This window comes from Gracilinanus agilis, chromosome 4 (assembly GCF_016433145.1).
Source record: "Gracilinanus agilis isolate LMUSP501 chromosome 4, AgileGrace, whole genome shotgun sequence".
Lineage (NCBI taxonomy): Eukaryota > Metazoa > Chordata > Mammalia > Didelphimorphia > Didelphidae > Gracilinanus > Gracilinanus agilis.
In genome coordinates this window covers 421934083-421960169 of record NC_058133.1, presented here as the reverse complement: position 1 = coordinate 421960169, position 26087 = coordinate 421934083, and the positions used below count along the sequence as shown (strand labels likewise).

General features: G+C 39.2%; 1 protein-coding gene across 1 annotated transcript in view; it reads right to left on the bottom strand.

Moving 5' to 3' along the window:
* Positions 1-26087, bottom strand: part of SYNJ2 (synaptojanin 2) — a 156236-nt gene that overhangs the window by 95678 nt on the left and 34471 nt on the right. The window contains exons 3-4 of the mRNA XM_044675472.1: positions 10842-11112; positions 463-688 (exon numbers count right to left, since the gene is read on the bottom strand). Of these exons, the coding sequence (XP_044531407.1) occupies positions 463-688; positions 10842-11112 (497 nt within the window). The remainder of the gene's footprint in view (positions 1-462; positions 689-10841; positions 11113-26087) is intronic.

Genomic DNA, 26087 nt, shown 5'->3' with positions numbered 1-26087 from the left:
AAATGAGAAAAATTGGTGGTTATTTTTTTTTTCTTGTGGAGTATTGATCCAACCATTGTTCCTCAAAAAAACAGAATCAAGCCAAATTGGTTCATTTGTTTCTTTCCATAAGAAGTTATATCTACTCCCTGCAGAGAATCAAAAGCAAAAGTTCTGTATCCATTACATTTGAAAAGAAAAAAAGAGAGAGAACAACATTTGGTACCTAAGAGATGCATTTTTCATCTTAGGAGAAGAACCAAAAAGCTAAGCGAAAAGAAAAGCCATACACAACACAAATCACAGGCATCAGATCTTCACAAGGAACATCAGTGACAGAAGGATAAAGGGAGGGGGGGAGGCAAGTTTTAAAGTAAAAAAACTCCTTCATGCAGGCAACGAGATATAGAAAAAGCTTTTCAGTTGCTCGCATCCACTACTTAAGGCACTGAAACACTCGGCCCCACAGCCTCAGTCACTTACCTGCTCTGTCTCGACAAAGTTTGACACGTGTCCATCATCGTTCACTCCCCTGATGTGAAACCGGGCACCAGCTCGTTCACAGCTGATCCGGGAGATGAGGCAAGCTTTGGCCTGTTTGTGTGAGGCATAGACAGTGCGGATGGCCACTACGCCACAGATCACCTTCAGCAGCCAATCGGAGCAGTTCACCTGGTAGTGTTTCAAGGGCACATGCAACAGCTGATTCCTACAAAATTTTACCAAGTGTGGATTAGTTAGATAAAAAAGACACAGGAAGAAGAGAGTAGAATTGCATCTGATCAAGGAGAAGACACTTCTCAAGAACTGAGTTGAAGACCCAATATCAACAAATACGAAAAGATTCAAATAATTTTAATTCAATAAGCATCTCTTAATCACCTCCCCAGGGGCCAGCTGAGTGTGGAAGATCACAATAACAAAAACAAAATGATCCCTGCCCTCAAGTATTCTATTCTACTGGGAAAAGATAAGTTTTATATTGCTCTCCTTCATCAGCTAGCCAACTCATTCCACTTCATGTAGCAGGACTGTTGCCCTTCTTTCTTCATCTGTAAAATGGGGATAATAAGAGCATCTACCTCATAGGTTTGTTGTAAGAATTCGGTGTGTGTATAATATATATTGCTGTGGAAACTTTAAAACTTTACATAAAAACTCCAGCTATTATTTATTTTATTTAGCAATAACTGGCCACAAAGAAAGGTACAAAAGAGCAGTGCAATCAAGAGAGAGGCAAATTAAGTTTTCAAACAAGAAAAAGAAAAAAATTTCAAGCAATCAATCTGACAACATAAACATAAACTCTTATAAGTTAAAAGTTAAAAGTTTTATCCTATATTAAAACCCATGATCCCACTGATGAGGCTACAACCTAAGGAGGTTATTAAAAGGTGAAAAAGGATCCCTTTATATGAAAATCCTGAGAGAGGGCTTTTTATGTAATGTCAGAAGAAAAATGGAAACAGTAAAAATTCCCAACTGGGAAATTTAGTGAATGGAATGGTTAAATAAATGGTGGTATATCAATGTAATATGTCATAAAAATGATAAATATGAAGAATACAAAGAAATACATATTTATAAATAGGAATGCATAGTAAAGAAAGTAGAATTAAAATAACAGAAGATAGTTTTAAAAATCAGTTAAATATACACACAACCAAAAAGAAAAGAAAGAGAACACAATGAAAAAAGTCCTTTTTTTGTTTTTATTTCATTAAATACAATGTCCTTTTTTTCTTTTTTCTTTTTCTCAAGAACCCTTATCTTCTTTCTTAGCATAAATTCTAAGACAGAAGAGTGGTAAGGGCTATGTAATGGGGGTTAAGTGACTTGCCCAGGGTCACACAGCTAGAAAGTGTCTGAGGCCAGATTTGAACCTAGGACTCACCATCTTCAGACCTGGCTCTCTATCCACTAAGCCACTTAACTGCCCCACCATCCAGTCTTTTCACACCCTTTCACTCTCTCTGTTGGCCCAACCAAACTGATCTGTCTTGCTGTTCTTTGCACACAGCTCTCCATTTCTCGTCTCTGAGTTTTTATATAACTTGACTCAATTGCCTGAAATGTATTTCCTCATTACTTCCCAGTTTCTTTCAAAGCTGAACTTAAAGGCTAACTCCTACTGGAGGCCTTTCCTGATCAGTCCAGCTACAACATCTCCCCCTACCACCATGAAACCTATTATCCAGGATTTATCTTACATATGCTTTTATGTGTATATGCTCTTTCCCCCCCTATAAAATACAGGCTCCTTAACTTCAAAGTCTATTTCATCTTTGTCTTAATAAATTCTTATTTGATTGAATCAGGCAAATTAAATGTCCTAGTAAATATACTACTCCATAGGAAAGGGAAATTGGGAATTAGGAAGTGCTATTCATCCTGACCCCCCCCCCCCCAAAAATGCTTCCAAGGAAAGCCTTGAAGGGAGAGTAGAGGGAGACACGCTCTGAAACTAGGTGACAATTAGACAAGTATTGCTTCAGTCTACCAGCTAAAAGGACAGAACTAATAAGTCACCCTCCTAAAACTTCATTCCCTGGGACTAAGGTTCTACCTGAGAAATTGCTGCCAAGAGCATAACCCAGATCACAATGGCCTACTTGTTTTAAAACAGCATTGAATGACATCACTGCTCCCTGGCTTTCTTCAAGAATAATACTTGCTACTCCTGCTGAGAAAAGCCCTCAGCGCCTACCCCTAAAATTAGGCAAGTGCTTCCCTACAGAATGGGCAAGGAAGCTGCCCTGGGACGGCACTCCACCCACACTGGGGGGATACCTCATAAAACCAGGAGATCCTGACAGCCCAGATGGCTCCTCCCAAACAGGATTTGTTTTGGAGAATGGTGTTGAAATATTTCATTTTGGGGGCGTCTAGGTAGTACAATGTCTACCAGTGTCAGGGAGGAAGTGGGAGGACCTGGATTCATATTTGGCCTCAAACACTTCCTAACTGTGTAACCCTGAGTGTAAGCCATTTAACCCAAATTGTCCAACCCTTATTGCTCTGATGTCTTCTAAGATAGAAAGTAAGAGTTGTTTTTTTTTTAAAGAAAAGAAAAGGAATATTTCCTTTTCCCTCTTGACTCAGTCTTCTTCTAATGGTCAAGGGTTCCACTGGGATTGCAGCAAGTTTTTCTTCCTTGGATAATTCTTTTTTTGGAGCAAATCTGTGATTTCCTTGGAGTAGGAAGCTCCAATGAAGGAATTTCCACTCCCAAGATGACCTGGCACTTTCTCAGCCATTTGTAATCTTCCAGAGCTCCCTGAGGGCACTGACATGTTCAGTGACTTGACCAAAGTAACAGAACTGGTAGAGATGAAGGTCAAGGTATAAACCTGGGTCTTTTCTTCAAGGATGGCTCTCTCCACTGCCCTGTATGCACCCTTGAGACACCACCACAAAATCAGATCCGTTCTAGTTCACTGCTAAAAACTGGCTTTGACATATGCCTTAGCATGTGTGGCAACAAGGTGGGGGAAATGAATCATTTTATAATTCATAAAATAAGCCAGGCTTAAGAAAAGGAAGAATTTCCAAGCAATAAGAGCTGTCTGAAAAGGGAACGTTACCCTGTGATTACATTCCCCGTCACTGGAGGGGTTTAGATGAATGGCTTGTTAGAAACTGTAGCAGGTATTTAAGTTTCTGCTACAGTAGGGACTAGGTGAACTTTAAGGTCCTTTCCCCATCTCAGATCCTATGAAATGATAATATTAAGTTGATCTAAACTCCCACTGAAGTGATTCTCTGCTTTCCTTCTTCCATACCTGGTTATGGGGACAGAGTACATGGCAATGGCACAATACCTTGGATTCAAAGGATGAATGAAATTTAGAGGAATAAGGATCCTGCAAGATTAATATGAATAGCTCCAACCCTGAAGAAAAGGTTTTACATACTGTGAGAAGTTCTATAAAAATCCTTTTTCTTATTATCATCTCTAGACAGATGATTCCCAGATGGATATCCAGCCCTAATTTCTCTCCTGAGCTCCAATATTTTATCTTTTGGAGAACAGCTAGGTGGCACAGTGGAGTCTGGTGTCAAGAAGACTTCTCTTTCCTTGTTCCTATATGGCCTCAAACATTTTACTAGCTGGGCCTCGGTTTCTTCATTTATAAAATGAGCTGGAGAAGGAAATAGCAAACCACTCCAGTGTCTTTGCCAAGAAAACCCCAAATGGGATCATGAAGAATTGGACAAGACTGAAATGACTGAGCAACAACAGTAACTGCCTTTTGGGCACTTAGAAATAGATGTCTTGTATATATCTCAAACTCAGTAGGTCTAAAACAAAACTCATTTTCTTCCCCTACAAAATCATCCCCTCTTCCTAACTTCCCTGTGCCATTAGGAACAGCACCAACTTCCCAGGCACCATGGCTGGCAACCTCAGTGTCATTCTCAAATATACTCGCCCATGGGTCCAATTTACTGCCAAGTCTTAACATTTTTTTAAAACCCTTACCTTCCATCTTAGAATCAATACTGTGTATTGGTTCCAAGGCAGAAAAGCAGGAAGGGCTAGGCAATGGGGATCACACATCTAGGAAGTGTCTGAGGCCAGTTTGGAACCCAGGACCTCCCATTTCCAGCCCCGGCTTTCAATCCACTGAGCCACGCAGCTGCCCCCAAGTCTTACCATTTCTAACTTCACAGCATCTCTTATATCTGGCCCTTTCTCTCTACCCAGTCATTGTGCTCCTTCAGGCCCTTGTCACTTTTTGCCTTGGCTATATTTCAATAGCCTTACAGTTGGTCTCTGCCTCAACTCTTTCCCTGGTCCAAACCATCCTCCAATCAGAGACCAAAATAACCTCCTTAAAGTATAGATATGACAAGGTCAACCACTTCGCAGATTCCAATGGCTCCTTATTACCTCCTAGTGAAAACACAAATGTTCTATTTAACATTTAAAGTACCCTTTGATCTACAGTCTCTTTTCTAAGCTTCCTTCGATATGTTGTCTTCCTCTATTAGATGATGAACTTCCTTTTTTTTTTTTATTTGTATCCCCAAAACTTAGCACAGCGCCTGGCTCATAGCAGGAGCTTAATAAATGTTAAATAAACTAAATTAAATCTCACTTTTTGTAGAAAGGATTTCTTGGTTCTACCCCACCCCTTCACTGCTAGTGCCTTTCCTCTTCCATTTAAAATACCCCTTTGGGGGGGGGGGGGTTAAAGAGGTTTGGGGGAGAGGGAAAGAACATGAAACATGTAACTATGGGAAAATATTCAAAATAAATTTTAAAAAGAAAAAATAAAACTCTAAAAAAATAAAATACCCCTTTTGGGGGCAGCTGGGTGGCTCGGAGAATAAAGATCTCAGCATAGGAGGTCCTGGGTTCAGATCTTGCCCTGAGACACTTCCCAGCTATGTGATTCTGGGCAAGTCACTTAACCCCCATTGCCTACCCCTTACCACTCTTCTGCCTTAGAATCAGTTCTAAGATGGAAGGTAAGATTTAAAATAAAAATAAAATAAAATACATCTTATGTACATTTTTCATGTTATTTCCTCCACTAGACTGTGAGTACCTTGAGGGCAAGGACTGCACTTATGCCTCACTTTGTTTCTCCAATCTTAACAGAGTGCCTAGCACATAGCAAGCTCTTAATAAATGCTTATAGAGGAGCAGCTAGGTAGTTCAGTGCCTAGAGAGGTAGGTCTGGAAAGGGAGGTTTCTGGGTTCAAATTTGACCTCACATACCTACTAGCTGTGTGATCCTGGACAAGTCACTTAACTCCAGTTGTCTATCCCTTACTGCTCTTCTGCCTTGGAACCAATACTTAGTATCAACTCCAAGACAAGGGTAATTTTTAAAAATATGCTTGTTGACTAATAGGATCATGGATAGACTAATATTCTACCTATAGATTTAAAGATGGCAGCTTGGATATTAGCAAGTCCAACCTTCTCATTTTACAAATAATAATATGCTATAGGAAAATGGCTATATATTGTAAAATATATGGTTCAATCAACTGTGAGGGACTTATGAGAAAGAATGCTATCCACATCCATAGAAAAAACTGTGGGAGTAGAAATCCAGAAGAAAACATATGATTGATCACTTGTTTATATGGGTATAGGATGTGGCATTTGGGTTTTAAAAGATTACTCTATTACAAAAATAAATAACATGGAAATAGGATGAGTGATAACATATGTATAACCCAACAGAATTGCTTGTCGGCTCTGGAAGGGGGAAGGAAGATGGGAGGGAGGCGACAAGAATCATATAACAAAGGGAAAAAATTAAAAAAGAAAAGAAAATTTAAAAGGAAAAAAATATGGCCCAGAGAGGATGTCAGACAACTAGTAGAAGTGCAGAAAGCGTATTTTAGAACACTGGCTCAAAGAAAGGATCTTTCCACCACAACAGGCTGTCTCCCAGGACACTTCATCTCGTGAGCAGCGATGGAATTTATATCTAACAGGATACTGAGATAGCTTCGCTTAGTAGCCTGCTCTGAAGATGTTCTGGCTAAAGTTTTACAGTCTGGTCTGACCAACCAAAAGATTCTTCAAGCAATAGCACAGAAGTTCAGGTGACTACCAACAGTGAGCAAGCGAGGATGTGCTGGGTGTGTACTTTAAATATCTGCCCTGATTCACCCATTTCTTGGCAGAGAACATCAAGGGTAGGGAGAGGGCAAGGCCTCCAGAAAATTCTGTGTTCTATCAACCTAGCAGTGACTGATGACAGCTGTTATCACTCGGTCTTATTTCACAACTTCTCATTTGCAAATGGGCCAGGAAAAAAGAGTAACCTTTTGCCAAATGTCTGATCATCAGTAGTATAATTTCTTAGTCACTCTTGTGGGTAAGAACATAGCTCATTTCCTTTAGGAAGAACAAACACAAATTTATAAAGGGAAACAAAATTCTGCATTTCCTTCTAGAACTTGATCGTCATAATAATATTAAAAGTCATATTAATCATTTTAGCATTTATATTATATAATATATGGCTGTTATATTATTTGCAGCATTATATAGCACTTTCAGATTTGCAAAGTGCCTTACAAATATCATCATATTTTTGTCCTCATGATAATCTTGGGAGGCAGGTGCTATTTTTAATCCCATTCTATTGATAAGGAAACTGAAGGAGAAAGGTAAAGTGACACGACCAGGGTCATCTAACTAATAAAGAAGTTTCAGACCAACTCTGAACTTAGTTTTGCCTGATTTTAGCTCCTTCACTCTATCCAGTACTCTACTTATCTGCCTCATATCTGGTGATAATTATCAGGTACCACAATAATCCAGGCACAGTTAGGTGGCACAGTAGATAAAGTACTGGCCCTACAGTCAGGAAGAGTCATCTTCCTGATTTCAAATATGGCCTTAGACACTTCTTAGCTATGTGACCCTGGGCAAGTCACTTAACCCTGTTTGCCTCAGTTTCCTCATTTGTAAAATGAGCTGGAAAAAGAAATGGCAAAGCCCTCCAGTATCTTTGCCAAGAAAACCCAAATAGTCATAAATGATTGAACATCAGTGCATGGTATCCATATATATATATATATAAACATATACCAACTGAATTGCTTTTCCTTATTTACTTTTATCTGGCGGTGACCCCCTGAATAGGAATGCTGCCCAGTGCTCCAGTGGCCAGGCAAAGCATGAGAGCATTTTACTGGCAAGGCTTCACAGTGGCTGCCACTACTGATGTACCTCTAACAAGCCAATATACTCCAGGAAAAACTTAAGGCACGGCACCCACTGGCAACCTTCCATCTTACTTTCCTTCTATGGTACAAAGTACAGAAAAGCAAGAAAATCTAATAGAGATCTGGTCTCACTGTCAAGAAGACCTGAGTTCAAATCCTATTTCTCACACTTGCTTTATGTCCCTGAGCAGCACTTCTCAGTGCCCTCGCCCAGTGGCCCCTCAATCATTTCACCTCTTGCATTAGCTCAGTGAATCTCAAAGTGTGGGGGCTCGAGACCACGAGGGATCCTCGACACCCTTTGAGGAGGCTGTAAGTCAAAACCATTTTCACAATAATATTAAGACATTTTAATTTTCAAGATGGTAAATATCAACATAACCCACATAAACAAAAGTTTTGGGGAATCCTCAATAATTTTTAAGAGAATAAAGGAATTCTGAGACCCAGAAATTGGAGACCTGCTGCCCTAGACAAATTCCTATGTATAAGTAGTCATTGTTTTTGTTGTTTGTGTCCAATCCTTTGGGACCCCATTTGAGGTTTTCTTGGCAAAGAAACTGGAGCAGTTTGCCATTTCCATCTCCAGTTCCCTTTACAGATAAGGGAATTGAGGGAAACAGGATTAAAGTGACTTGTTCAGGATCATGCAGCTTGTATGGGTCTGAGGCTGGATTTGAACTCCTGAAGGCGAATCTACTTGACCCCAGACCCAGCGCTCTGTCTGCTGCACCACCTAACTGCCCACTGAGATTGGGAGGAACCTTTGTATCCGTCTAGTTCAACCCTTCATTTTACAAACGAGGATATGATTAGAAAACTAAAGGGATTTGTTCAAGCCATATATTTAGTCAGTAAGTCAGGATAGGAGCCACTTAGCTGCCCTCCATGCATGTAGTAATCTGTTACCGTGCTGATTGCTATTGGCAATGATGATAAGCCGCAGGACAGGTATTGATTTACATTTTAAAGACGGTTTCCTCACCAGTTCATTATACCAGTTAAATCATAGGTCTGGTATAAAAAAAAAAAGCCTCCATCTGATAAATGATCCCCATCCTCTTTCCTGAAGCCTCCTCACCAGGATTCTCCATTCTCTGAACTCCTTTGTGGCCTTTAATAGCTCATTAGCTCATTTTGATGAGAAATCATATTATTTGATATTGTTATTTATATGTATGTAGATTTTTCTAATAATCACAAGCTGGCACATAGGAGGTATTATTGGCAAACAAAACAAAACAAACAACAATGACACTGAGATGTAAAAGTTCTGAGGATATCGCACAACCCTTCTCTTTCCCAAAGGATTATAGAGTTGTTTTTGAGAATTGTTTTTTCTCTCAAGATCCCTTGGCCCCATCTGCCTGAGATGTCAACAATGTAAAGAGGCCACTGCCTTTAGCCCTCGGGCCCAAGATCCAATGTTCTGTCTTCCCTACAAACCCTAAGGGCTGCCTCCTGGGACTTGAGAGCTGGTGACCCAAAGATGCAGCATCTCCACAAATACTTTCCAAACCAGAGAGATAGTCCTGATCATGATTTGAAAATAGCTATGGAAATTCTGGATTATCACCCAATGCTTAATAGAGAAGAGGGATGAGAACAGCCAAGTAGCTCAGAGGATTAAGAGCCAAGTGCAGAGCTGGGAGGTCCTGGGTTCAAACCTGGCTTCAAACACTTCCTAACTGTGTAAATTAATAAGTCACTTAACCACCATTGCCTAGCCCGTCCTGCTCTGATGTCTTGGAACCAACACACAGTACTGACTCTAAGATGGGAGGAGGATGGGAGGGACAGAAGGAGAGAGAGAGGGAAGGAAGGAAGGAAGGAAGGAAGGAAGGAAGGAAGGAAGGAAGGAAGGAAGGAAGGAAGGAAGGAAGGAAAGAATAAACAAATGAATGAACAAACAAACAGGGATTATAGAATCCCAGGGCAAAGCTGTTTACTTATCTAAGGAGAGTAAATATAACAACTTTTCCTATATCTTTTTATATGAACCCTATGAAAATGAGGAACAAGTACTATGACTGAACTGTATCCTATATTACATGGCCTATATCTTGATGTCTTGGATAGTCCTATAAGAGGAAATAGCCAACAAAAGCAAGAATGAGTAACCCAACACACGAAACATCTCTCTGACAGTCTAAACAAATTGCTAATCTTTCAAAGCAACATATGATTAATTTGATGCACTTTGCAGGTCTTAGAGCATCATATAGATATTGGATAATTAACCAATAATCATTTCTTGGGGGCTTACAATGGGCCAGACAATGTGCTAACATCTGGAGACAAAAAGACCAAAGTAAGAGACAAAAAGACCAAAGTAAGTCCCTGCCCCTGAGGAGTTAACACTTAAAGTCTGATTTCAGCACATCGCCCCCCAGAAGAGTTTAATGTGGCACAATTGGACGAAACCTACTACCGAGCATTCCAAGCTCAGGAAATGTCTGTGAAGAACTGGAATCTCAAGAGGCTTGGTGTGGGAGGTATACAGGAGCACTTACCAATAAGAGGAAAACTAAGCTAAAATCTTTCATCATCACTATTTAAAATGTGACAGCTTTACAAAAGAATATGAGAAAAAAGGCATTAGTTAAAACCAAATGAGCTACCTACCAATAAGTGGGCACAGGGCCCTCTTCAAAGGGCTATATAGCAAAAGTCAATTTCTATTTAGAAAAATCAAATAGGCCCAGAGATAAGAGGTCCTGGGTTCAAATCTGGCTATAAGATGCTGGAAAAGTCACTTTACCCCAAATGTCTAGCCTTTACCAATCTTCTGACTCGTAACCAATATTTAATATTGATTCTAAAATAGAAGGGAAGGTTTTTTTTTTAAGTCAAATATAAGTAAAAATGAAGATCAATTTTCAATCAACTGAGCTAATGGATGAAAGGACAGAGGACACATCTTATTTATCTTTGATTCTTTCCCAATCCCTAAAACAGTATTTTGTGCATAGACAACACATATAAATCTTTATTGAATTTTTTGAGTATGCTGAGTAGTGGGAGGAAAATAGATCTGGATTTAACATTCCTCCATAAAATAGGTATTTCCAAAGCAAAAACCCCAAATCTGGCTTCCAAAAGAGCTGCCACGTGTGCTATTTGCAAAAGATTAAAGTTGAAATATAATACAAAGTACTAACCAGAAGAAGGAATTTCCTAACTCATAATTGTCATCACCCTGTTTTTGGGCTCGGACAGTCAGGTCGAAGTTGGACCCGGCATTTGGCCAGGAGAAATAGAACATTCCAGAGTTCAGAATTTTTTTCAGGGCAGTGAGACGGTCTTCTTCCTTGACATCATCCTGGAGTGGACAGAAGTCTACTGTAGTGATTTTAAAGATCTCAGCATCCAGAATTCTTCCCACTGATGTACAGCCTGTCACCAAGACCAGGAAACTTAGCTGTGTGGCACCTAGAAAGTTAATCAGAAAAGGAAGGATTATCTATTACTGCTCCCATGGAAGCAGGGAAGATTTGATAAATATGGACATTATAGCCATAAAAATATGGCCATTCTTTTACTGTGGCAACTGTGACATCATTTCCCCTCATCTCTTTAGAAGTAGATAGACCATGTTTTATAGCCCCAACAGAACATTAACTAGAAAACTGGGATGGTTTCATTTTTGTCTTTGGGTGCTCGGTAGAGTCGGCTCTTCAAAAACATGTTATAAATAAAGTGGGTGTGCCTTTATTTGTTACAAAGGAGGGCACCTATTTTTCGAGTTGGTGATAAGGATATTTCTAGTGATAAGGAAGCAAAAAAAGAGTTGGGGAGAAAGACCGATAAGCATTTAATAATACACACACACAAAAAGACAAAAACAAAAACTGGGTGCTGTTGATTGGGGAACAGCTGAAAAAATATGGCATAGGAATGTAACAGGATGTTTCTTCACCATAAGAGATAGCAAACATGAGAAAAACAGAGATACATGAGGATATTTGAACTAAGACAGAAGAAAGAAGAACAATATTACACAGAAAATATATATAAATTCTTATAACAAATATGTGTAGTAGGCAAAAAAAAAAATTCTTACCCTGACCATGAGAAAAAAGAAATTTTTATCTACAATAAATAGTGAATTGGCTCTATAAGGCAATATGATCAAAAGCCAAAGTGAGCAATATGGACGAGAGGAGTTCAGAAAAGGAAGCCATCACTCCTTGGGCTAGCGTCATCTAAGTGGGCTCCCCGAAGAGGCCCATGAGTTGGATCCGGAAGAATGTGTTGGATTTGAATAAGCAAAGAAGAAGAATTATCCAGACAAAGGGATAGTATGAGCCAGAATGTAGAGCAGAAAGTGAGAATGATATGTTTTCTAGACTAAGATAAGAAGATTGATTTGGCTAAAGCTGAAGAGTCCTGCTAGAAAATAATGGAAAATCAAGTTGGGAAGTTGGTTAGCTATGTAGCACAGTAGACAGAGCACAAGATCTGGGGGACCCTTCTGAATTTAAAAATGGCCTTAAAACACTAACCAGCTGTGTGACCCTGGGCAAGTCACTTAACCCTGTTTACCTCAGTTTCCCCATTTGTGAAATGAACTAGAGAAGGAAATGGCAAACCACTCCAGTATCTTTGCCCAGAAAACCTCCTTGGGTCACAGTCAAACAGGACTAAAATGACTGGACAAAAACAAAATTGGGAAGGTAAACTGGGATTTAGTAACAAAATAGAAGAGGTAAGCATTTAAATGTATGCCAGAAATAAGTTATAACAATAGCTTGTATTTATATATTGCTTTAAAAAGTAATTTCCTTAAAGCAACCCTGTGAGGTTTTGCTACAATTAGTGATTTTACTTTACATATGAGAAAAGTATGAGGTGGAGAGGTTGGGAGTTTTAAGGGACTTCTCCAAGGTCATAGAGCTAATACAGCATACCTAATAAATGGAACTGAATAGTGGGGACAACTAGGTGGCTCCGTGGATAGAGATCCAGACCTGGCGATAAGAGGACCTGGATTGAAATTTGGATTTAGACACTTCCCAGCTGTGTGACTTTGGGCAAGTCATTTAACTCCAATTGCCTAGCTCTTACTACTTTTCTCTCTTAGAACTGATTCTTAGTGTTGATTCTAATGCAGAAGGTAAAGAAACCTGGGGAAAAAAAAAAAGAACTGAATAGTCAAAAATCTCAAGACCAGACTAACAACAATAAATAATAATAATAATTCTAGGATAATATAATGTTTATTGAGTCATAAAAAATTAATGTTACTTTCATTTCAGAGTGCTATTTCTCATAAATGAGACATTAAAATTCTAGACCCAAGAAATTCAGTTCAGATCCTGCCTCCAATATTAGTACCTATGACCTTGAGCAACTCATTTAATTTCTTTGGGCATCAGGAAGGTTGTTTCTAATGGTCCCTGAGGTCCCATACGGCTCTAACTGGCCCCAGGAATTCCCTGGGCAGGGCTTTAGGGGATTATATTCTTAAAATTTTGAGAAAATCCTGAAAATCTAGAACAGAATTTAGATTTTTGCTGACATCTTGAACTGATCATTCTTTACTGGACTCTAAATTCAATTCAAAAACTTTCTCCCATGTCCTAAATGAAGCAGGCAGAATCCCTCACAACTCCCACATAGCATAAGCAGACATGAATTTCAAAATTATCAACCAGTCAGTACACCTTTAGTAAGCACTTACTATGTGCCAGATACTGTGCTAAGTACTAGAGATAGAGAGGCAAAAAACAGTCCCTGCTCTCCAGGCAGCTAGGTGACACAGTGGGTAGGGTGCCAGGCTTATAGTTAGGAAGACATCTACCTGAGTTCAGCTGGCCTCAGGCATGTATTAACTGTGTGACCTTGGGTATGTCACTTTACTTGTTTGCCTCACTTTCCTCATCTATAAAATGAGCCAGAGAAGGATATGACAAACCCCTCCAGTATTTTTGCCAAAAAAAGAACACAACTGAAAAACAACTAAACAACAAGCCCTCAAGGGAGAGATAACATGCAAATATAAATAAAGGAGATTATACACAGGATAAATAGGAAATAAATCTCCCTCAGGACAAAGACTTTTTTGCCCTTTGATCCAGCCATAACACTGCTGGTTTTATACCCCAAAGAGTTAATAAGGAAAAAGACTTATACAAAAATATTTATAGCTGAGCTCTTTGTGGTGGCAAAAAATTGGAAAATGAGGGGATGCCATTCAATTGGGGAATGGCTGAACAAATTGTGGTTATCTGTTGGTGATGGAATACTATTGTACTGAAAGGAATAATGAACTGGAGGAATTCCATGGAACAACCTCCAGGAACTGATGCAGAGCGAAAGGAGCAGAACCAGGAGAACACAGAGACGGACACACTGTGGCACAATCAAATGTAATGGACTTCTCTACTAGCAGCAATGCAATAATCCAAGACATTTCTGAGGGACTTAGGAGAAAGAATGCTATTCACATCCAGAGAAAGAACTGTGGGAGCAGAAACACAGAAGAAAAACAACTGCTTGAGCACATGGGTCGATAGGGATATGATTGAGGATGTAGACTCTAAACGATCACCCAAGTACAAATATCAATAATATGGAAATAGGTCCTGATCAATGACACATTTAATTCCCAGTGGAATTGCACATTGGCTAGAGGAGGGGAGAGAAAGAACATGAATCATGTAAACACAAAATTCTTAATTAATCAATAAAAAAAAGAAAAAAGAAATTCTGCAAAATAAAAGAAATTATATGAAAAAAGAAGAATAAATTTAAAAGTGTATTCTGAAAAAAATACTCTTAGAGATGCTTTAAGGATCTTCACTCTCGAAATTGTCAAATGGGGTGGCAGCAGTCTCAGGAAGTAAAAGAAAACTCAGTCTAAGAGGCTGATGGAAATAGGAATTTTAAATGAGCCCAAAATGAGAGCTTAGCACTAACCTTTTTTTTTTTTTTTTTATGCTTACATTCCATTTTAGAAGCAATACTATTGGTTCCAAGGCAGAAGAGTGGTAAGGGCTAGGCAATGAAGGTTAAGTGACTTGCACAGCTAGAAAGTGTCTGAAACCAGATTGAATCCAGGATCTCTTGTCTCTAAGCCTGACTCCCAATCAAACTCAGCTTCCCAGCTGCCCACAAGAGATTACCACTATTACAGAACAAGTGGGACAGACTTCATTATAGAATACATATAGTGGCCTCCTTAAATTAAAACATGAATAATTATTAGGAAACAAAATCTTTTAATAATCGTAGCTTAGGGAGAAATTTCTATAAATTCTGATTGATTCATGGGCGCTATCTCAGTAGAGGTAAGAAGGGTAGATTTTCTGGGGGAAATTGTTTTAGATAAACAGCAGGCATGCAATCCTTAATTGTTCTAGAATGTTGAAGACAAGTTGAGATGATAGGAAGAGCAGGTCTCCTTCCTAAGAGAAGGGCAACAGATTAAAGAGCATTAACTGTGATGACTTTAAGTAAGTCACTAGGACCTGGTTTCCTCTTCTGGAAAATAAGAGCATTAAGTAGAAAATTGCCATGGTCTCTTCCAGCTCTTGTGATCTAATACTCTTCTGGTATTAAGAAACCTAGACTGTGTTCCCCAATGACCCTGAGTTCCACAGGGGAGCTCATTATTTTGTAGTTGTCATTTTCGATCATGTCTAACATTTCAAGACCCTCTTTGGGGGGTTTATTGGTAAAGACATTGGAGAGGTTTGCCATTTCCTTTTCCAAATCATTTTACATAAGGAAACTGAGGCAAACAAGGGCAAGTGGCACAATTGGACGAAGCCTATTACCGAGCAATCCAAGCTCAGGAAATGGCATCTCAAGAGACTTGGTGTGGGAGGTATACAGGAGCACTTAGCAATAAGAGGAAGATACAGCTAGTGTCTGAGGCTAGATTTGAATTCAGGTTTTCCTGACTACAGGACCAGTGCTGCTCAATGCACTGTTTAGCTGCCTTTCATTATTCATTAGGGCCATTATTCTTAGAGTTTCAAGGGTCTTTGGTGATAATGTGTTCAACTCTCTCCTTTGATGGGTAGGGAAACTGAGGCTTAGGGAGGAAGTCCAATTTCTCCAAGGCCACCAGACTTAATAGGCAGCAAAGTCAAAATCCTAACTCAGGTATTTTGATTCCACCAAGGAATTTTAAGTGATCATCTATTCAACCTTCTCCTTTGACAGGTAAGGAAACTGAGGATTGGGGAGGAAGCCCAACTTCCCCAAGGCCACCAGACTTAGTAGGCAGCAAGGTCAAAATTCTAAATCAGGTATTTTGATTCCACCAAGGAACTTTAGTGATCGTCTATTCAACTTTCTCCTTTGACAGGTAAGGAAACTGAGGCTCAAGGAGAAGCAACTTCCCCAAGACTACCAGAAACTTAATAAAGTAGCTAAGTCAAGATCCTAAATCAGGAATTTTAATTCCACCAGCTGTATACTTATCTTTTTTTCATATTGCTGCCTTCAAATGTAACCACCAAAGGTGGGTGTTTACAAGTTAAAATCTATTCGAGTCATATACTGAATGACTAGAACCACTCCTTAAATAGCTTTAGTGCGGAGGAACCTCACCCCCCCCTCCTCTCCACTTGTATATTTAACACATTTCCTGGCAGTGGTCCAGACAGGAGAAGCATCCAGAACCTGGTGGTTGCTGCATAACCAGAGGACTGCAAGATAATGGAACAGCCAAGAGTAGAAAAAAATCTGGCATTTTCAGGTCAGTGGTGAAATGATAATAAGTCAAGCATTCTATCCACTAGACCCAGAAAGTATCAGAGACAGTAAAGGGTCAGAAGCAAGGAAGCCAGACAAGACCCAGACTGAACCAAATAGTGGCATAGCCAAGGTAGAAGGAGGTGCCAAAGTCTTGGAAAATAGTACATGAATCGAAAGGGCAGGGCAAAGAAGAAATGCAGACCTTGGTAACAAGGAAAGGCCTCAATAATTGAGCTGACCCTTTGTTTTAATACACATTCTTCTTAGGGTAGGACCCAGCTCCCAATCTTGGTTAGGTGTGGTCTGCAAGTAGAGCTCAAAATATAAGCATTTGGATAGTGATGAGGGTACATCTAGACAAGCAGACAAAAAGATTTATATTTACATAGTCCTGGGCAAAAACTATTGGCCATTTCCAGATGGCCACTGAGCAGTTAGGTGGTGTACCAAGTTTGCCTCAGTTTCCTCATCTGTAAAAATCAGCATAGAACAAAATGGAAAACTACTCCAGTATCTTTGCTATGAAAACAGCAAATGGAGTCACAGAGTTAGACATGACTGAAAAGCCTGAGCAACAAAAACAGCCACTTTCTTCCCCTTCTGATCTTGTATGTGAATTTAAGAACTTCAGCTCTATAGGAGAAACTCTCTTCACCCAAAGAAAGACAAACTTATTCTCTAGAATAGATTCTTTTGTTTAGGGTCTGTGGTCAAAAACAGGGAGGAAGAAAAGAGAAAAAGCATTCATTCATTAAAGGCTTCATATGGACCTCATTACAGTCCTGGGAAGGTAGAACTAATATTATTCCCATGAATAATATTGTTATCAATAATAGGATAATATTATTATTTCCATGGATAATAACTAAGACAGAGGTTGACTTCTCCAGGATCACATAGCTAGAAAGTGTTTGAGGTCAAATTTGAATTCAGGTCTTCGACTCCCAGGGCTCTAACTACTGCTCTACCAAGTGGCTTCTACCAAATCTCCCCAGAGCTCCTTTGAAAATGATCTGTCTGCAGTGACTAAACAAACAGGTACACAAATGTAGTGGAATATTATTTCCCTATAAGAAATGATGGATGTGATTATTACAGAGAAGCAAGGGAAATCTTAAGAATGTATAAAGACACACTTTATAGATAAGTAAGCAGAACTAAGAAAACAATGTACACAATAACAATGACAATGTGTATAGAAAGAACAACAACAAAAAAAAAACAGAAATGAATGCCGTGAAATTAATACTCAAGCTTGGACTTGAAGAAGAGCTATGAGAAGGCATCTTCCTACCTTCTTTACAAAGATGGTGGGGACTTGGTTGTAGAGTCCTGCATACGTCAGACTTTTTCAATGTGTGGATTAGCTTTGCTTAACTGGTCTCCCCCCCCCCCCCTTCTTTTTGTTGTTGTTGTAAGGGGTAGCTACATTAGGATATGTAGGTGATGTGAAAATAAAAGATATAAATAAAATTATTTTTTAAACAGAAAGAAATGGTCTCTCTGGGAGCTAAACTGACCTCTCAAAGATCACTTATTATTTCCACTACTGGAATGGGGGTTGGTAATGCCAGCAAGCACAACACATGCTTTGTTTATTCAAGAACAATGCTGTAAGTGTGTTTGGCATAGCTCTACCCTCCTACCTACTACCAGTGGTCACACAGCCTTCTATCAGTGGTGATGACCATTTAGGTTCTTTTCCAAATTGCTTCAGTATGTCCAAGGGCTACATCTGCTTGGATGACAGTTTAGCTACAAGGTTTTAACAAAAGACAGGGTATTCTTACTAGTGCCCTAATCCCTTTCCTAATGTAGAATTATTATGGAATTACCACTTAGCACCCAAAATTTATAGAGGTCATTCATCTCAAGATGCTTTAGATAGCCCTACTTCTACAGATTTTAAAAGTAAACAGATCAGAGTCAAGATTTTCATTTTAAGGTGACTTCCCCCCCAGGGTCTGCCCTAAAATATTTGAACCTTAAATCATCCATGTATTAGTTAACTATCTGAGCTTTTCAGTGTCTTTCTACCTTAACCAGAGTTCTTTTGAAATGGCTTTTTTATTCTCCTCCCACTCTTCCCAACCTAACATATTTTTAAGACTTCTCTGCCGTCTCTGGCCAATCTCTTTCCCTGAAACCTCTAAACATTTTGGGAAACATCTTTCTTTTGGCTAACATTACTGGCAGGTCACAATTGTTCATACCATTTACTGCTCTGCCCTGCCATTAGTGCAAAACATTGAGATTGGTGATTTGGTGAAAGAGTAATTATATAAATTTATTTTATCAATATTATCCTGTGTCTAGATGGCTATTTATACCTTTCATTGTTTTCACTTGAAAGCAAACTTTCAGATCAGTAAGATAAATATTCTAATTTACACATGGGAAAATACTTAGAAAGGAAAAGTCAATCGCCCAAATTATGGTAAAGCTTTAACCACCTGGGATTAATTCCTAAGCATTTATTTTCTCCCGTATATTCCTCCTACCATTGGAAAGATAAAAATAAAAACAAAACAAACAAAAAATAAAATAAAAATAAAAACAAACAGTAAGGCAATATAAATTCTGACCAAACATTGACCATGTCCCAAAATGTATATTTTATTCTGAAAATTAGTCCATCAGCTTTCTGCTATAAATATTTTTGTAACTTTAGAAACTTTTTCTCTTATCAATTTCTATGGGATATAGGCCTAGACTGACTCTTTTACTATTTTTTTTAAACAATTATTTATTTATTTTGGGTGTTTGCCCAAGGTTACACGATTCATGCTTTTTCCATTCCCTCTTCCCTCCTCCCTCCTAGAGCTGACAAGCAATTCCACTTTTCCTTCTGCGTTTCTGCTCCCACAGTTCTTTTTCTGGGTGTGGATAGCGTTTTTCTCATAAGTTCCTTTGGATTTTCCTGGATCATTGCATTGCTACTGGTAGAAAAGTCTGTTACATTCAACTGTACCACAGTTTATCAGTCTCTGTATATAATGTTTTCCTATTTCTGCTCTTTTTGCTCTGCATCAATCCCTGGAGGTCTTTCCAGTTCACATGGAATTCCTCCAGTTCATCATTCCTTTCAGCACAATAATATTCCATTGCTATCAGACACCACAATTTATTCAGCCATTCCCCAATTGAGAGATACCCCCTCATTTTTTCAATTTTTTGCCACCACAAAGAACATGGTTATAAATATTTTTGTACAAATCTTTTTCCTTATTATCTCTTTGGGGTACAAACCTAGCAGTGGTATCACAGGATCAAAGGGCAGGCAGTCTTTTAAAGCCCTTTGGGCATAATTCCAAATTGCCCTCCAGAATAATTGGATTAATTCACAACTCCACCAGCAGTGTATGTGTCCCAATTTTGCCAGATTCCCTCCAACATTCATCACTTTTCTTTGCTGTCATATTGGCCAATCTGCTAGGTATAAGGTGGTACCTCAGAGTTGTTTTAATTTGCATTTCTCTAATCAGGAAGGATTTAAAACACTTTTTCATGTGATTATTTATCATTTTGATTTCTTCATCTGAGAATTGTCTATTCATATCCCTTGACCATTTGTTAATTGGGGAATGACTTGATTTTTTGTAAATTTTACTTAGTTCCTTATATATTTGGGAAATTAAACCTTTGTCAGAAAATTTTGTTATATTTTTCCCCAGTTTGTTGCTTTCCTTCTAATTTTGGTTACATTGGTTTTGTTTGTACAAAACCTTTTTGATTTGATGTAATCAAAAGAATGCATTTTATATTTTATAATGTTCTCTATCTCTTTCTTGATTTTAAATTCCTTCCTTTCCCATAAATCTAATAGGTATACTCTTCTATGTTCTGACTCTCACTTTTAATGAACCTTCATAGGACATAGTTCTCAGATCACAAAGTCCAGTCTAATTGGTTTTCTAGAAGCTTTTAAAGTATTTCAAGCAAGGGGCAGCAAGGTGGCATAGTGGATAGAGTACCAGATCTAGTGTCTAGAGGACTGGGTTCAAATCTGGCATCAAACACTTCGTAGCTATGTGATCCTGCACTAGTTACTTAACTCCATTTCTCTTAGAGTTGTTACTAGGATAGAGAGTAAGAATTTTTTTTTTTAATGAAATAAAGAATTCAAGCAGAGGGGTCAGGCAGGTCAAGGAACACATGCTTCTGTCTGCCCTTGTACCAAGATACTCAGCCCAGAAGGCCTTTTGATTATGGCCTTCCAAACCTCTCTGGAGCTAATAATAATCCTCCCAGAAGCCCTCTGCACACTCAGCAGAGTGGACCATCACCAAAGATGGGGGCCACCAGTAGGGCCCCAAATGTACAGTATAAAAATTTCCTTTCCCCAACCCCTTGTCAATCCTGGAGTCTCTCTCCTACTCTCTTCTCAATAATTACTTCCTTCAGGACCAAAAAATAATTTTATCCTTGAGGGGAGGCACAGAAATGGTAGCCTCTCCAGCAGAAAACCCCTTTTCCATTTCTGCCAACCTGGAGAATTTGGGCCTTAAAAATGTAGATAGGAGAGGCATACCTCTACCCAGAAACAATCAGTAATCATTAAAATTCAACAAATCCATAGTAAAAGTCAATTCAGGGAGACAGCCAAACAATAAACATTTAAACTTTTATGTGCCAGGTACTGTGCTAATCAACCACAACAATAAACAATAAAGCAAAAATACATTCCTTGCCCTGTTGGGTGCACCATAGACACCAAGATTTACAACTTCAGAGTTGTCCTTAACTTTTTTTTTTTAACCCTTTCCTTCTATTTTAGAATCAATACTGTGCATTGGTTCTAAGGCAGAAGACCAGTAAGGTCTGGGCAATGGGGGTTAAGTGCCTTGTCCAGGGTCACACAGCTAGGAAAGGTCTGAAACCAAATTTGAACCCAAGACTTTCCATCTCTATGACTGGCTCTCAATCCAGAAAGCCATCCACAATTGTTCTCCATCCTTAACTCTTTGCTGTCCCTCATCTCTCCACACACAACCAGGGACCGAGTCTTAATGATCTCACCATCAAGTCTCTGTCACGTTCACAGCCTTCCCTCCACTGACAATATCCTAATTTTGGCTCTTATGCTTCTGTAACCTTCTTCTAGATGCTCTCCAGCCAATCCACCTTCCATAAAGCTGCCAAAACAAACTTTCCAAGAGCTGGAAAGACCTACATGAACCAATACAGACTGAAATAAGCAGAATCAGGAAAAGATTGTACATAGTAACAGCAATACTGTGGAATGATCAACTGTGATTGGCAATACAATGATCCAGGACAATTCTGAGAGACTTATGACAAAGAATGCTATCCACCTCCAGAGAAAGAACTGCCGCAGTCAGAATGCAGATGAAAACATGATTTTTCAATAGTTTATTTGGGTTGATATTGTGGAATTTTGTTTTTATAAGATTATTCATTTACAAAAATGAATAATGTAGAAATGTTTGCATGATAACACATGTATAACCCAGATCAAATCACCTGCCAGCATCAGGAAGGGGGAAAGGAGATAAGTTGGATCATATAACTTAGGAAAACTTGTATGGAAATTTGTTATAGTGTAGTTGGTAAAACAAAACAAAACACAATTTTTTAATAAAAAAAAACAACAAACTTTCTAAAGCACAAATCTGATCATTTCTCTCACCTTGCTCAAGCATCTTCAACAACTCAACTGCCTCAAAAATAAAATAAAAAGTCTTGAGCTGGGCATTTAAAGCCCTGTACAATCTAGTTCTAACCTCTTTTTCCATATTTATTTCACACTACTCCTCATCATTTTACATTCTCTCTAGAATAGGGGTCGGCAACCTTTTTGGCCGTGAGAGCCATGAACACCACATTTTTTAAAATGTAATTTCGTGAGAGCTGTACAGTGCTCACAGTGCCGCTCCTGTAACAGCGCCTGAAAAAAAATTGACTTTATGGCTCCTACAGAAAGAGCCATATCTGGCCCTCAAAAGAGCCAGATGTTGCCGACCCCTGCTCTAGACTGTCCTACAATTGATCATATATGATGTTTCTAGGATTTCTTTGCACATTCTTGTGCATCCCTGCTGTTGCAAGCATGGAATCCACTCCCATTTAATCTGCTCCTTGTTAAAAACACTAGCTTTTGGGGCAGCTAGCCAACTCAGTGGATAAAGAACCAGTCCTGGAGATGAGAGATCTTGGGTTCAGATCTGACCTCAGACACTTCCTAGCTATGTGACTCTGGATAAGTCACTTAAACCCAATTGCCTAGTCCTTGCCACACTTCTGCCCTGGAACTGAAATTTAGTATTGATTCTAAGATAGGACATAAGGATTTAAAAAAAAAAAGATTTGTAGGAAGAAGAGTAGAGTTAATAAGCATGATACAGAAAGTTTGCCTAGTAGCAATGAGGGTCCAATCTAGGTTATGCAACATAAATCTGTAGTAGACACAATCAGAACTTAGTATCAATTCTAAAGCAGGAAATAAGATTTTTTTTTAAATGACCAAAATACTAACTTTCTTTAAAACTCAATTCTCGGCAGTAGCTGGGTAGCTCAGTGGTTTGATTGAGAGCCAGGCCTAGAGACAGGGGGGCCTGGGTTTAAATCTGGCCTCAGACACATCCCAGCTGTGTGACCCTGGGCAAGTCACTTGACCCCCATTGCCTAGCCCTTAACACTCTTCTGCCTTGGAGCCAATACACAGTATTGACTCTAAGACAAAAGGTGAGGGTTTAAAAACAAACAAACAAAAAAACCCCTCAGTTTTCTGGGGGCAACTGGGTGGCTCAATAGATTGAGAGCCAGACCTAGAGAGAGGAGTTCCTAGATTCAAATATGGCCTCAAACACCTACTAGCTGTGTGATCCTGAGCAAGTCACTTATCCCCCTCATTGCCAGCCCTTTCCATTCTTCTGTCTTGGAATCAGTATTGGTTCTAAGTATTGATTCTAAGATGGAAGGTAAGGGTTTAAAAAAGCCCCCAAAACTCACTTTTTAAGAGGAAGCTTTTCCTGATCCTCCTGATGGTTGTGCCATCTCTTTCCTCAAATTATCTTGTATTTGCTTATGTTTATTGGTTTGTATAACCCAGTAGGGAGATACGTGAAATAGGCCTTAAAAAGAAAAGGAATTTTTGTGTCTGTGGTGAGGATGCATTTCATGCTTGAGTGATGCCCTACATGGAAGCAAGAGAGAGCAGGAATTATTTATCTAGCTTGACTAAAAGATAAAGTGCTAAAAAGGGAATATGGTGAAATAAAGATGCAAAGGTTAATTGGAGACAGATTGTTGAAGTCTTGAATCCAATCCAATAAGCATTTATAAAGGAACTACTATCTGTTAGGCATTACCAGATACAAGAGGTTAAAAAAAGCAAAAAAACATTCTCCTGGTGGATTCAACATTTGAGTATATATGTCATTATTTCTGGAGAAAGAAAACACTAATAATTAGGGGGATCCAAGATGGCTTCCCACAGAAGGTACTTTAAAGGAGGCTAGCGGTCGAGGTGAAGAGGAGTGTATTCCAGACATGAACAAAGACAAAGCAATGGAAGATGGAAAGCTAAGTTGAGGAATAGAATAAGAAGTTAATCTGCTATTTGTCAGTCATTAGGAAACCTCACATGATGAGAAAAGATTATGTAAGTAGGAATGTAAAAGGTGGATTGGAAGAGGGTAACATAGGGGAGGAAACACTGGTTGAGAACCTGTTTTGATATTTCAGATGAAAGAGAGATGACAGAGGGGACAGCTAGGTGGCTCAGTGGATTGAGAGCCAGATCTAGAGAGGGATTCAAATCTAGCTTCAGATACTTCCTAGCTGTGTGACCCTGGGCAAGTCACTTACCCCCATAGCCTAGCCCTTATTGCTCTTCTGCCTTTGGGGGTGGGGTGGGATAAGGAAGGTAGAGAAGAGGAGAAGAGAGGAGAGGATAGCTAATGCAGGTAAAATAGTGGCATAAGAGAAGAACAGGATGGGTAAAGTCAGAGGATGGGTAAAATCAAAGACAAAAAACAGGATTTGGCAATTAATTGAATGTGGGAAATGAGAGAAAGGAAGAGTCAAAGAAGACTGAGGTTCTGAGCTTGATAAGATGGTAAAAATTAAGAAGAAATAAGGGAAATTGGTGAGTTCAGAGTGAGGCATATAGAGTTGGAAGTGATGGTAGAACACCAGGTAGCAATGTCAAGCAGACAGGTAGGAATGCAGCATTGATGCTAGTTCTGAAGGTCTTCTATGCAGAGAAGACCACCAAAGCCATGGGAGTGGATGTATTCATTGAATGAATGAGTGTAGAGAGAGAAGTGGGCCAGCACATTCAGGGAAAGAGAAGACAGCTCTTAATCAGACGAGAGGAGATATCAGTCAGATAGAAAGTGAACTAGGGGAGAACAGTGGCATGGAAGGGAAAGGAAAAGAATATCAAGAAGAAAGGAATGGTCGGTACTCATGTCAAATTAAATAGGTTGAGGGTAAAAGTCAAGTTAGAGGTCATTGGTGACCTCAGAGAGAGGTTTCAAGAAAGTATGATTGGAAGATAAATTTCGAAGGGATTTAGAGTAAGCATTGGCAATGAATGTAGGTAGACTGCTCTTTGTGGGAGTTCCCAGATGCCATGTCTCTTGTGAGAGAGAGATGTAGAGTAAAAGCTTGCAGGAATAGCAAGTTAAGACATGATTTGTGGGAGTAACAAGGTAGAGACAGACACACAGACACACAGATAGATAGATAGATAGATAGATAGATAGATAGATAGATAGATAGATAGATAGATAGATAGATTATATAAGGGAGACCTACATGTATAGGCAGCAGGGAAGGAGTCAATAAGGAGGAAAAGATCAAATATAAGAAATCACAAGGTCCTCCAAGAGATGATAGTAGCATTCTTGGCAAGAAGGACCACCTAATCCTGTGACATAGGGGTGATGGAGGAGTGGAGATGTAGAACAAAGTGATTTTGAGGTACAAGAGCAATGGATTGAGAGGAAGGTCATGTCTGGTGGCATCGACTACTATCTAGGAGGTAAAATCATCTGCTAAGGAAGAAGGGAGTGGAGCGATAGAACTGGAAGCTTCAAGACAGAGAAAACTTGGATCAGCCTCTGAGGAAAGACTTACAGTAGATAAATAATCATGCCATATCATCAAAACCTTCAGAAATGTAGTGAAAAATATAGGACAAAGAAAAGTGGTTGAGTTATGCGTTTTTTCTTTAAAGGCATTCATTTTAAAACATCTGCTACCTGGCCTGTGTATCCCAAAATCTCTGGGGTGTGAGGGGCAGGAAAAGGGGAGAAATCCTTAAATTTGTAGGGGAACAGTTTCTAGCATTTCCCATTTCTATTTAATCATAATTCCTGAAGTGGAACTGAGAGACACTGAAATAAATTAGTAGCCTAAACACTGGTCTTGATCACATGAAAGGAAATCTGTAGCCCCTTCTCTTTGTCAGCAGGTTAGGAAAAGATAATAGGTGAAAAATGGGTGGATTCCAGATAGACAGGACTATTTCCTGAGCTGGCCCAGTGAGCAATGAGTGAACATGTGGCACAATAGACACTGAAAGATTCAGTAATCCACTTTGGGATCCACTTTGGGATCCGGTGTGGTGCAGGCACTGCAGAACCAAACTGTTTGATCTCTACTAAGAAGCTACTGACATCTTGAGATACACAGTCTATGACTAGATTATTCTCAAGATGCAGTATGCC